The 12,538-nt window shown below is 49.2% G+C and overlaps 1 protein-coding gene across 2 annotated transcripts in view; it reads right to left on the bottom strand.

Moving 5' to 3' along the window:
- The window catches only part of IL17RD (interleukin 17 receptor D), a 74,604-nt gene extending 65,747 nt beyond the window's left edge, over nucleotides 1-8,857 (bottom strand). For both annotated transcript variants that reach the window (XR_006385121.1, XM_044253325.1), the window contains exon 1: nucleotides 8,732-8,857. Coding sequence is in view for 1 of the 2 variants with exons in the window: in XM_044253325.1 (XP_044109260.1) it covers nucleotides 8,732-8,857 (126 nt within the window). In the remaining variant the exon portion in view is untranslated. The remainder of the gene's footprint in view (nucleotides 1-8,731) is intronic.
- Between the last annotated feature and the right edge of the window lie 3,681 nt (nucleotides 8,858-12,538).

Here is a 12,538-nt window from a genome sequence, read left to right as displayed (position 1 = left end):
CCCCAATCTCTTGATGAGGCCTGGCCTCATGCCGCAGACACTGCCCTGGGGGAGACAGACAGACAAGAAAACACCATGGATGTCTCATGGTGAAAAGTTCTGTGCAGAAAAACAAAGTGAGGCAAAGAAGGCAAGTTGCTATTTCAAACAGGGTGGTCACATCGCTGTTCCATTGTCCTGGTTGTTTCCATGTTGCAATCAAAGCTCCAGAAATCTGGCCCAGCCCATAGAAAGCCCCAAAGACACACTGAATGAAGAAATGGCCACTGAGGGTCACTCTTATCAAACGATTCATCCGTTAGAGAAATCTGTCAAGCCTCATGGGGCTTCCTGATAGGGGCACACAGACAAAATTCAAGGCACCCTATATTCCAGTCCCAACCTACACATCCTCAGCCTTCCTGACCCCACCCTGCGTCAGGAACCACCCTCCCCCAGCTTTGCCAGTTCTTTCTTTCTGCCACACTTTTCTTTCAAAGGATTTCTCCACCTCCCTGTTCTGCTTACAGGGCCACCCAACCCCTTCTTCTAAGCCTCCTCTGAACCATCCAAGTTAAGTGTCTTCTTCATAAGCTAATCAAGTTTCGTCGTCTTCTTCAATGCATCACTGCAAAAGGCTGAATGCATTCTCACTAAATCTGAAGCCATGATGGGGTGGGTCTGATTTTACTACGGACAGGCTTTCTGGCACAGGTGAAATTCCCATGGGGGGCCAGCGGAGGAGGAGCACGACGTGGAGAAGCCTCCCAGAGAAAGGTAAGCCTCCTCCACAGCAGGGGAAACTAAGGCAGACCAGGAAGCCAGAATGACTGGGAACCAATGGGGACAACGGCTAAAATGCCAGATTTCCAAAGGTGTCAAGCAGCGCCTGGGCACTGGCACATATCCACAGGCAACGACATAGGCGGAATGTTCTAGTTTGAGGAGCAGCAGGAACTGTGGTTAGTGTTTCTCTGGGAGGAGTGGGGAGATGCAGAGACGGGACAGAGAGTTCCCTGTACCTTGGAATCCCTCCTGCACCTCCCTGTCTCTGGGCCCCTGTGCCTTTTCCTTGCAGCCCCAGCTGGGTGGGAAGCCAGTGCAGACAGGGGAGAGGGCCTGGGCCTACTGTCCTTGTCTTTTCCCTGGAAAACGTAAGTAAACTCCAAAATCACACCAAGACCTGACACAGTGGAGCTGCTCAAAAAACCGTGTCTTCCCTCCTCACTCCAGACGAGTCTTCTTGAACTTCAGATCCTGAGCAGTGACAGTAAATCCTGTCATGTGAGTGCCGGTGCCCCACCCAGAGCCAAGGTGCCCACTCCAGAGGAAGGCAGCGATAAAACTTTCACTTAGCAGGGCCCACACTTGCTAGGGCCGACTGCTAGTGCATCAGTCTGGATTACATTGCATTTTCCTCTGGTAAAAGAGAGGCCATTTCAGGAGAGAAGAAACCAGAAATCACCTGGAGAGAATAAAATCACAAGGAAAGGGTTTTTAAACCATATGGCCTGTCTCAGGAAAATGCACTTCTTCTTTCCAAGGAAACCCTCCCTCTATCCCCACCTCAGAACAGAAGTCTGGGGCCATAGCCAGCATTTTTTAAAGAGTTACCATTCAGGGGGTGGGGGGGAGCTGGGGAGATGTCGTTCTACAAAAGTGACAAAACAGAACACTTGGAAAAACTAGTTGTTGTTGTTTTTTTTAAAGATTTTATTTATTTGACAGACAGAGATCACAAGTAGGCAGAGAGGCAGGCAGAGAGAGAGGAGGAAGCAGGCCTCCTGCTGAGCAGAGAGCCCGATGTGGGGCCCGATCCCAGGACCCTGAGATCATGACCCAAGCCGAAGGCAGAGGCTTAACCCACTGAGCCACCCAGGCGCCCCGGAAAAACTAGTTTTTAAGGAAATAAAGTTTTTACATCTAAAAAGGTTATATTTAAAGCCTAATCCCTCATGATTTCAAAAGGATTCATTTGAAATATTCATTTAATGTATGAAATGTAAATATCCCTTCATTTAATGAATGCTATCAATTTCTATTCCCTTCCAAAGTTGCCGCTTCAATTTTATAGGACATTTCTTAAGTTCAAGCAACCTTCCCTACAATGTAGTAATTTTAATGAAAAAGCCTCATGATTAATGTCATGATTAATGCCCAGGTTTGGAAGGAAGGAAGATACAATAAAATTAGAATAAATTTCCAACAATACTCGCCTTTCAACTCCTAAGGTACCAGCCTTATGCAAATAAGACACTTTACCATTAGGTTTACTATAAAACCAATGCTTCTTAAAAGTGCACAGGTTTTTTTTTTAATGGAGGTAGTTTCCATTCATGCTATTAAATCAGACAATTTATAGGCCAACTTCCGTTTTAGAAGAGAATTACATGTGTGTTCACATCACATCTTTATTTTGTCATCCACCCAGTGATTTGTCGAGGACAGCTGGTACCTATTAAGTCTCCCCTTTAAATGGTGTAGCCTTAATTAGCTACATCCACCTTCCCCCAACATTTCCAAACAAGGAACCAAAGCAAAGGGAAGCCATTTTTATCACAAATGCTTTGAACAATGGAGTTGTAAATGTTAAAATAATAGTTTCCATTAGAAACCAGCTAGTTATTCCTTTTTTAGGCCCCACCACAAACAAACAAACAAACAAACAAAAAAAAAAAAAAACCACACACACACACCAAAAAACACAGGGTACACACAGGGTTTAAATGTTCGGTTTTTGCTACTTAGGTAATTTTTTGTTTCATGCCTGCTGTTATTAATTAAACTTTCCCAAGATATTGCTTAGGAAAGGGTGAGGGACAGTCTCCCAGAGATATTCTTGATTTTAGGCTACACACTTCTTACTTGGGACTTCTGAGCCCATAAAAATCAGTAGACAGAAACTACACAAAGAGAACAAGCCTGGTATGGTTTTCTATGGACAGATACCATGCTCTTCTCAGAAAATAAAGACTTTCCAACTCACAAAAGGAGAAATCCACTTGATTGCATGATTTTAATTTGCCACATGTAGCTATAGCACACTGATTAGGATACAACGTAGACTTCCCTACTTTAAAAAAAAGAAAAAAAAAAAAAAGTAACCTATGATGCACTCAGGACTTCAAGTGTGAACTATGTCAACCAGCTAAATGTTGAGCAAGATAAGGAGCCACCTCTAGGATTTCCCTCTCAGATTTGGTTTCCTCTTAAAGATTTGCCCCAGCTTTAATCTGCAGTAAGACTATCTGTTTCAATTGGATGTGCTCTTTCCTGGGCTTGTGTCTTTTCAATCAGCCAGTAGCCCTGCCGGGTTTAGAGTGGCAGAGAGGAAGTGGCCTGTGGTTAAACAGAGGAAATTCCAAGGCATTTTAATAGAGCAAATAGTCTCTTTACTTCCCACAGGGAAGAGCTTCAAAGGCCCCGGACCCTGGAGGAGACAATGTGTTGTGGGGCCATCAGTCACCTAATCGTGTGTCAGGACCATTCAGAATGTCCCAGCAGCCAAGACAAACACTGCCCAGGAGGACATTGCCTCCCACCAGACGAGCAAGTCTGGCTGCTGGGAGATGGGGCCCATGGCACCAGCACAGACAGGCCCCCTGAGCTTGCTGAGGGCCGGGAACCTCCACATTTGGGGGAGATGTGAAACAGAAAAGGTCTCAGCTGCCAGGGTAGAGTGCAGGAGAAAGGTCTCCTCCGAGGGCACTGTCCCCCAACCCTGTCAAGCTTCTAGGGGCACCTGAGAACCCCTCCCCCTGCCTCAGCACATACTCTTACAATTGGGGGGGGGGGTACCAAGCTTCCAGAAGACTAAAAGTCCATCCATCAGAGGCAGACACAAGAGGGAGTGAGAAACGAAAAGGTACAATTAATCGGTGATGGGGTAGCCCCAGCAGCAGCAGACATCTGCTGGGCACGCTATGTGAAAAGCTCAGGGACCGATGAGAGGAGAAGAGGGTCTAAAAGCTTAAACACACACACATTTTAGGCCAAATGAAGCATGAAAAATACTCAACTTAAAGACTTACAAAAGCATTAGCCGTTCTTTCCTTTGTAGGGACATTCGTAAGGTTTGAACTGCAGAGAATATGATTTGGATCCTACCCTACTCTTTCCTGAGATTGTTTTCCAGACAAGCCCAGCTGTTCTGGGGAGGAACCCATGGAAGCGTCAGGGTCGCCTTCACTCCCAGCCTCCCCTTCAACCCCAGGCTGAAGGCATCCACCCAAACCAGGGTGCCCTGCCCAGCTGGTTCCCCTGGATCCCCTCAGCCAGCCTGACTCCCTTCACTGGCCAGGGCTCTGACAAAGTCTCCACTTCCTCTTTAAATCCAGGCAAGTCATTTAAAGCCAAACTCGGATTTTAAATGTTAAGAATGTGGTTTCTCTCCCCCTTCTCTGGCCTGGGGGAGAGTCCTCTCTCCTAAAGCAATGGCTCTCTACAGTGAGAGGAATTTGTTAAAATGCCAATTCCTGAACCCTCATCTCACTCCCATTCTGGTCGCATTAGCCTTGAATCTGCATTTTAACGAGCTCCCAAGGCAATCCTGATACTGGAAGCCCCTAGACTTTACTTCGAGAAATTGTGTTCAGAGGGAAAGGATCCCTAGCCGGTACTTACTTGCTGGTCTCATTCACCCAGCTGTATCCCCTTGTTAATACAACTAGCACAATGCCCCAGGCACTGCAGGGGCTGGGGTGGGGGGGGGGCATTGGTGGGATGGATGGGGGAGGGGAAAGAAGGGAGGGCTGTTCAAGAGAGATGGACCCAGGCCAGGAGGATTCCCAATTAACCCGGCAAAACAGGCTGGAGGAAAGCATTGCAGTTCTTATAAAAATGTCTCTCTGAAAAATGTGTCAACCAGGGCTGAATAATTTTTTAACCAAGAATTCTGTAAGAGACACGAGAGCATGTATAACATGGAAGACATGGCCACAAGACAGGCAGACCAGATGCAGGCTAGGGAGCCATGAGCTGCAAGTGAATGAAAACGCATCCAATTCAGAATCAAATAAACATGCCTGGGCCCACAGCCAAGGAGAGTTCTTGGATTGGACTTTTATCAGGACCTAAATTTTAACCAGCTGGAACTTCTTCTTTTCCAAGTACCACTCTATTCCTTCCTACCTTTTGAGATGAAGTATTTGCCTTAAATGGGAAACTTGCACTTCATTGTAAAGACGATGCCAGCGTTCTGGCTTCCTGAATTCCTGGAAGAGCAGGCGTTTTTGCAGGGTAGACATTTGTTTCAGAGATAAAAGACCAGAGAAGATGTACCCCATTTAGATAAGAAGGCATTCCTTGTTCCCTCCTTCTCCACTGCAGGAAAAGGCCACTAAACAAAAACCTGTGGGAGCCGATGCCTAATTCTTTGTCCCATCAGTGTATTTTGAACAACTAGCAAGATGAAAGAAAAAAAAAAAAAAACCTCAGCGCAATTGACTGATAGAAAGTTACCCGTCCCCAACAGAACCATTCCACCACTATCAAGAAGCAAGAGTTAAGATCCAGTGTAAATGAGGATGCCAGTTTTAGAAATTGTTACTTTGGGAAAATTGTATTTATTACTCCAAGAGCAACTTTACCTGGCAAGGGCCCTAAGAGATTTTTTTTAAGAGTCAAAGAAGTGTGCCCAAAACTCATTCCTAAAACACTGAGCTGTGTTCAAGATGGTATCTGCCCCTTAATTGCCCCACTAATAATAGGAAGGTTGGGAAATCTGACCACTTAAACCAGATCAGCTCCTCAGAGAGCCTCCCCAAAGGGTGTGTTAGAAAAGCTGCTGAGGGTTCACTGGCTTCAGTCACCTTGCCAGTCCTGGGAAAATACACACTGCTGCCAGGGCAAGAGCTCCTGGAACAAATGCTCCCTGGAGATTAAGGGGGTCATTTGCCCCTTTCCTCTGCAGCACCCAGATCCTGCAGGGCTCACGTTGCCACCCTGCTGTCCCCCTCTCAGGTTCCATGTGACCGAGACCCACAGGAAGCCGTCTCCTGTTTGATTCACACATAATCAACCCTTCTTTTAGGTCTGCATGGCCCCAACTAGACTGTAAGCAACCTCAGAACTGAGACCAAATCTAGGAGCTGAATACCCACCATCTGGTAGGGGACTCTGACATGAATCAAAGGCCCAAATCATTGTACACCAGTATTCACTGGCCAGTCTTCTGACCGCAACTTTTGGAAGACCTGATGTAGGGAGGTGGGGGCGGGGAAGGCTTCCTGCAGGAAACGCTGCTGGAGTAGAGAAGGGAGGCTAGGGTGAAAAGAGAAGGAAAACAGACAGGAACAGCATGTGCAAAAGCCTGCTGTGGAGAGGACACTGGAGCTCAGTGCTCTCATCTTTCCATCCACTTCCTAAAATCATCTCTTAATACAGGATTAAGCAAGAAGGCTGCAGGGTCAAATTGGGCTCAGTCAAGATTTACAGGCTCTGAGGCCACCAAGATGAGGTTAAGTGCCTGGCTAAAGAAACCTGTCCTAAGACACAGATATGAGCAAATATTGACAATGTAGTGTGGTGAGAACTAAAGTGTGAGGACCTGCATGAGAAGGCAAAGCAAGGGGAATGGCATTCAGGGTGGGCTTCCTGGAGGTGGTATCACCAGAGCTGAATCTTAGGACAAGCAGAAGGTTCTCAGGGGAGGAAAAGGTATCCTAAGAGCAGAAAGCATGTCTCAGCAGCAATAAAGGGCACAAAAGTTAGGGACAGGCTGGAAAGATAGGTATGCAAGGCAGGTGGGCAAGAGGGGTTGAGGAGAGCTGGTGGCTCCAACAGAGGCACCAAAAGGCAAGTCCAGGAGGAAAGGAGCCATTCAGCAGGTTGGAAAGAGTGTGGAATCTGGGAGATGGCCCAGAGGCTTCCATGCTCATTCAAGAAGGGATGAACAGGAGACAATTAGTGAGACCAAGGTAAAAGCTGTTGAGAAGGTCACCCCTAACTAGGAGTTGTGGTGGGAGAAAAGAGGCCAGCCTGACTGTGAGGCCACTGAGGGCAGGGATGCACAATTAGGGGAAATAAACACATTAGAAACAGCATAGAAACACAAATAAACAGCATAGAGACTGAAACCATCAGCGTGGCTCCTTTGGGTCACTATTATACCCAAAGCATTAAAACTTCCAAGCTTTGTGAACTGACACATGAAGCCACCTAAACAATTGCAGAAAAATAGCAATTGGACTGATCCACCTAAGCTGTCATATGTAAACTCAGAATAAAATGCTTGTGATGCTCTTACAGTTATTCAAAAGCCAAAATATCCATTTAGATCCAAAAGGTTTAGCAGGACTAATAAATCAGTATGAGATAGCCTTAAGGAAAAGTTTTTGATATAAAAACTGGGAAGAACTTGGTATGTTAAAAGATAATAATTGTGAGATTTTACTAAAATGTGATGCTTTACTCAAAACAGGAAGGTTATATTCACTATGGGGTTGGTGGTGGGAGGGTGTGTTATAGCTGTCTTAGTGCAGCAAGGCTATTAGGTTTGAAGTTATTCCAGCTGCCTGGCTCATCCCTGGTTTTCTGCACTGTTTCTCTGATTGTGGGACAAGGGAGCTGGAAGCACCATCCTGAGACTCTAAAAGGGTGCCAGGTCCTAGGCCTTGACTGTGCTGAGGCCTTTCAGTACATCTCTGAAAAGGGGAGTCAACTTTGTTCTAAGGATCCCACTCTCAGCACCAACAGTGCTGGGATAACAAGGAAATCCCCATTTATTCCCATTTTTCAGGTGGAAAAACTGGACGCGGGAGCAGAGCCAAGGTCATGTCCGTGGCTGCCTGAGTGCAAAGCCCTCACAAAGCTCTCCACAAGTCTGAAGGCCTTGAATGCCCTGACGCATGGCCGCCCTGGCTTGGGTGGGAGGTGCGGGGCAGACAGAAGCAGTCTCCCGGTCCTGGGGCCGCCCAAACACAGGAACCCTGGTGGGCACTGGGGATCGCAGCATCCCCGCGCACATCGCCCCCAACCCGGACAGCATCAAACTGCTAGGTTACTGGGAGAAGACTCCAAACACGAGACTAAGAATGCACACCTCTCCACTCTCCTCCGGAGCATCTGACCGAGGTGACAAACTCATGCCTTCCTTTGGCCTAGAAAAATATCTGCAAGTCAAACTGGGGCCAGGGAGAAAGGGTGTAGGTCATCCATGAGACCCTTCGCTAGACGAAGGGCAAGATTTCCTAGCAAGTCAGGAATCGGGGGTGGGGTCAAAGTGGGGTAAGACGGCCCAGCCTAGCAGGAACAATGCGGCCACGAGAGGGGGCGCATCCCTCCCCAGCGCTCCGGGTCCCCTCTCTGTCAGTCCCGGGCCTCTGCAGAGTTGTGGACCCGAGGAGTGGACTACAGGACCACTGCTGCTCCCAAGCGCCCCCAGTCCAGACAGCTAGGAGCATCCCAACCCTGGGGAGGAGGAGGCAAGGGTCCGGAAACAAAGGGTGGGGCGCCCTTCTCCCGCCCGCCGCGGGACGCCCCTCTCGCCCGCCCTCTGGGACCCGGACCCCGGCCAGTGGCCGCGCCTCATTAGCAACACAAAGCCGGGGGTCGGGCGGCCCCTTTCATCCCGGCTGGGGCTGGCGGACGCGCACCCCGGGAGGGAGGGAAGAAGGGCGGGAGCAGCGGTGATCCCAGCCCTGCCGCTGACTCCGCGTAGGGCAGGCAGGTCGGCACCCGCTTCGCTGCCCGCAAGCACCTGTGCGCAATGCGCCCGCCACGCTTTGGGGGACGACGAGAAGTTTCTCCTTACCCTCCAGCCGCAGGTGTCGGCGCCCCGCGCTCTGCTGGAGCCGCCTGCCGCTACGGCCAGCTGCGAGCCGTTGAGGCAGGCGTTGACCGTGAAGAAGACGGAGCAGAGCTGCAGCCAAGGGGCCATGGCCGTGCGCTCGCCCAGCCCTACCCAACTCTGCTCCCCGGCTGCCTGCCTCTGGCCAGCCCCAAGTGGGCGGTGGCGCCGGCTGCGGCGGCGGCGGCGGCGGCGGCCGCGGAGCTGGCCGCACTACCGAGCATGCGCCGCCGGCCCGCGCCCGGCCCCTTCCCTTGGGGCCCCGCCCCCCACCCCGACTTTAGCACTGTGGCCCCGCCCTTCCAGCCCAGCCCTCCGTCTTGGCCCCGCCCTTCCAGCCCAGCCCTCTGTCTTGGCCCCGCCCCGCCCAGTAGTCTTCCCCCACCTATGGCCACACCCCGAATCTCCACTGAGGGGCTGGGATCTGCAGGTTTTTTCTCGCTACCTGACGGGCCTTTTTTTTAATCCAAAGGATTTGTCCAAGTGATGCCTGCTCTCAGCAAAAAACTCAGGAAAACACAAAGAATATAATAATAATGGTTTTAAAAGTAATTTAATAAACATCTACTATTTGCCAGGCCTCTTGAATCTTCCCAACCACAGTGGGAAGTGTTAGTATTATTCTAGTCCCAGTTTCCAGCTCAAGAAAGTTAGGGTAATGTGGTAGTTATAAAAATCCTAGCTGAGGGGCGCCTGGGTGGCTCTGTTGGTTAACCGACTGCCTTCTGCTCAGGTCATGATCGTGTGGAGTCCCAGGATCAGGATTGAGTTCAGCATTGGGCTCAGCAGTCTGCTTCTCCCTCTCATGCTCTCTCTCATTCTCTCAAGTAAATAAATAAAATCTTTTTTTTTTTTAATTTTTTTAAAGAAAAATCCTAGCTGAGACCTCCGAAAAATCACTTGCTCCATGTTACTGTCCCTGCCTCCTGTAAACTGGAAAAACAAAAGTATGCTAGTCTGGGGAGGATTCTACTGGTTAGCACACAGCAAGTGTTCAATAAAGGCTACATTCTAACATTAACATACTTGCATAAGGTCACCCAGCTGGTACCTACTGAGATTCAAATCCAAATCTGAAAAAAACAATACACTTAACCACCCCACTTGACAGACTCACAACCCTGAGATCAAGAGTCATACACTGGGTGCCTGGGTGGCTCAGTGGGTTAAGCCGCTGCCTTCAGCTCGGGTCATGATCTTAGGGTCCTGGAATCGAGTCCCGCATCGGGCTCTCTGCTCAGCAGGGAGCCTGCTTCCTCCTCTCTCTCTCTGCCTACTTGTAATCTCCCTCTGTCAAATAAATAAATAAAATCTTTTAAAAAAAGAGTCACACACTCCACCAAGTGAGCCAGCCAGGCACCCCATCTGAAACCATCTTAATTGGCTTTTCTGGTTAATAATGAGGTGGACCATGTTCCCATGTATTTAGTGGCCATTTGCATTTCTTCTTTGTTCCACAATTGGACTCTAGGAAAAGGAGCAGTACTTGGACTTTATGGCCAAAGGAGAGCCTTAAGGAGGATGCTGGAGAGGACAGCATTTCTACTTGGGTTTTACTCACATCACCATATGACTGAGTGGCCAGTGAAGACAGAGTGACACCCCTGTTCCCTTTCCAGTCTCCACACCCACGCACAGCTCACTGCCTCACTGGGCAAGTGGGAGCCTCTGAAAACATGTAGCAGAGTTCAGAGTTGCTCCAACTATAGCACTACAGAGGACACAAGAAAGAAAAGACTTATGTGTCCATTGTAAAACTTGTTAGACTGACATCCCTCAGGACCAGGGACTGAGACATCCTCTTATGTATCTTCTAAGGAGGCCTTAAGCGTGAGGGGTGGGAGGGGGGAATTGTGGTGGGAGGAGAACCACATACATCAAAGGGTCAAATTTGTTCAGGTAATAAACTGACATTTGGCAACATTCTCCTCATTCTGGTCTTCTCCATGGATTCTTTGCCTCTCATGCCCTCTTTTTGCTCTGGACCCTCCAGAATGTTTGTGAGGCCGCAGAGGTGAACCTCTGTACTGAGAGCTGAGATAAAATGAGAGGGCCAGGCCACTAACATGACCTCCATGGACCACACCTTCCTCCAGACCACAGCCTAGTTCAGCTGTGTAGGTAACGGGAGGATGAGGCCATCCTCAAACACAATACATGAGCTCACCTACCACAGCCAGGATTGCCTATGCCCCATCACAATTTCAGCTGCTCATCACCATCCCTGACTGAATCACCTCTCTGCCCCCATCCCTGGTTCTCTTCCTGGCACACATCACTGGGCAAGAAACTGTTGCTGCCTCGACTCCTGTTTAGAATGAAACTGGGGGTTAAACAGATTAAATCACCTTTAAATAAGCTATTGATGAAATGCAAATATATTTCCCCAATTTACCTAGAAAATTGATAAGAAAAACCCTTAACACAATGACTGTATTTTGTTGGGAGTCAAATTATCCCCGGAAATATAAGAAAGGATAAAGTGATGATGGAAATAATTTGTATCCTGAAATCATTTTTAGCAGAGAAGAACTAAATATCATTTTAATAAGCAGTGGTTAGAAGCAGTGGGCCAAAATTCTAATTTATTTTGGTATTACCCTCAAGTATGTTTTATATACTAATCAAGACATTAAAGGCCAAGGATGCCTCCCTGCCAGGCTCCCAGTAGGCTGAGGGGTGCAAGTTTCCCAAGGCTCTGGGGGAGCACCATTGTCCTGAGAGCCCCAGCCTCTGTCAGAGCCCTCTAAGGCCGCCTGGATGCCAGTCTGGCCACGGACAGTCTTGGCTCCCACGAAGTAGATGTCTACTCCACCTTCGGGAAGCCGAGATTCAGCCCTAGACTCATCTGACACTGCCCTGCACCCTACCTCCCCCCAACCCCCCCACCTCCCCCAAACCCTCACAACCCCCCAACACACAATCTCTGCTTGGGGCGACTCTCTTTCTCTCTCTCTCTGCTTGGGGCGCCCCGCAGCCTTCGAAAATGGTCTTGATTCCTTCCAGACTGCCCAGAGGCTGGGAACGAGGTTGGGCGTTGGACCTGGAGAGGATGACCGAATCCCACGCCCTGGAATCCACGAACCCGCCCCGCAGTGCCGGGGGTGGGGGTGTGGTGCGTTCTGCAGCCACAAAACAAAACAGAATTCATAAGTACACCGTCACTTCCGATTTTTTCCCCCAGGAGGAAAGGAGGACCGGGGCGTCCAGGCTCCACAGTAACCACTAGGGGGCGCGCGTGGTCCAGGTCAGAGACGCTCGAACTATCTCAGACGGCGCCGCCCCGAGAGCATACCATCGGGGACAAAACCTCCAGCGCAGGTGCAATGCTTGCTGTTACCCGAGCTGGTGCTAAGTTTGAGGGTAAGTGCCGTTCAGGAGGCGATAAGAAACCTAGGTGATGGGGCGCCTGGGTGGCTCAGTGGGTTAAAGCCTCTGCCTTCGGCTCAGGTCATGATCCCAGGGTCCTGGGATCGAGCCCCACGTTGGGCTCTCTGCTCAGGGGGGAGCCTGCTTCCCCTCTCTCTCTGCCTGCCTCTCTGCCTACTTGTGATCTCTGTCTGTCAAATAAATAAATGAAATCTTAAAAAAAGAAAGAAAGAAAAGAAACCAAGGTGAAATGTGGGCTTTCAGTGACCGTGTGGCTTTGAGCAATTGTCTTAGCCTCTCTGAATGTCAGGGTTTTTTCCCAGCAACCACACAGCAATGATGGGAATGCAGTCTTCAGTGGGTTTTTGTGTGTCTGAAGGAAGCAAATGCCGTGAACGTTAC

This window comes from Neovison vison, chromosome 6 (genome assembly GCF_020171115.1).
Source record: "Neovison vison isolate M4711 chromosome 6, ASM_NN_V1, whole genome shotgun sequence".
Lineage (NCBI taxonomy): Eukaryota > Metazoa > Chordata > Mammalia > Carnivora > Mustelidae > Neogale > Neogale vison.
This window is presented reverse-complemented; position numbering and strand designations above follow the sequence as displayed.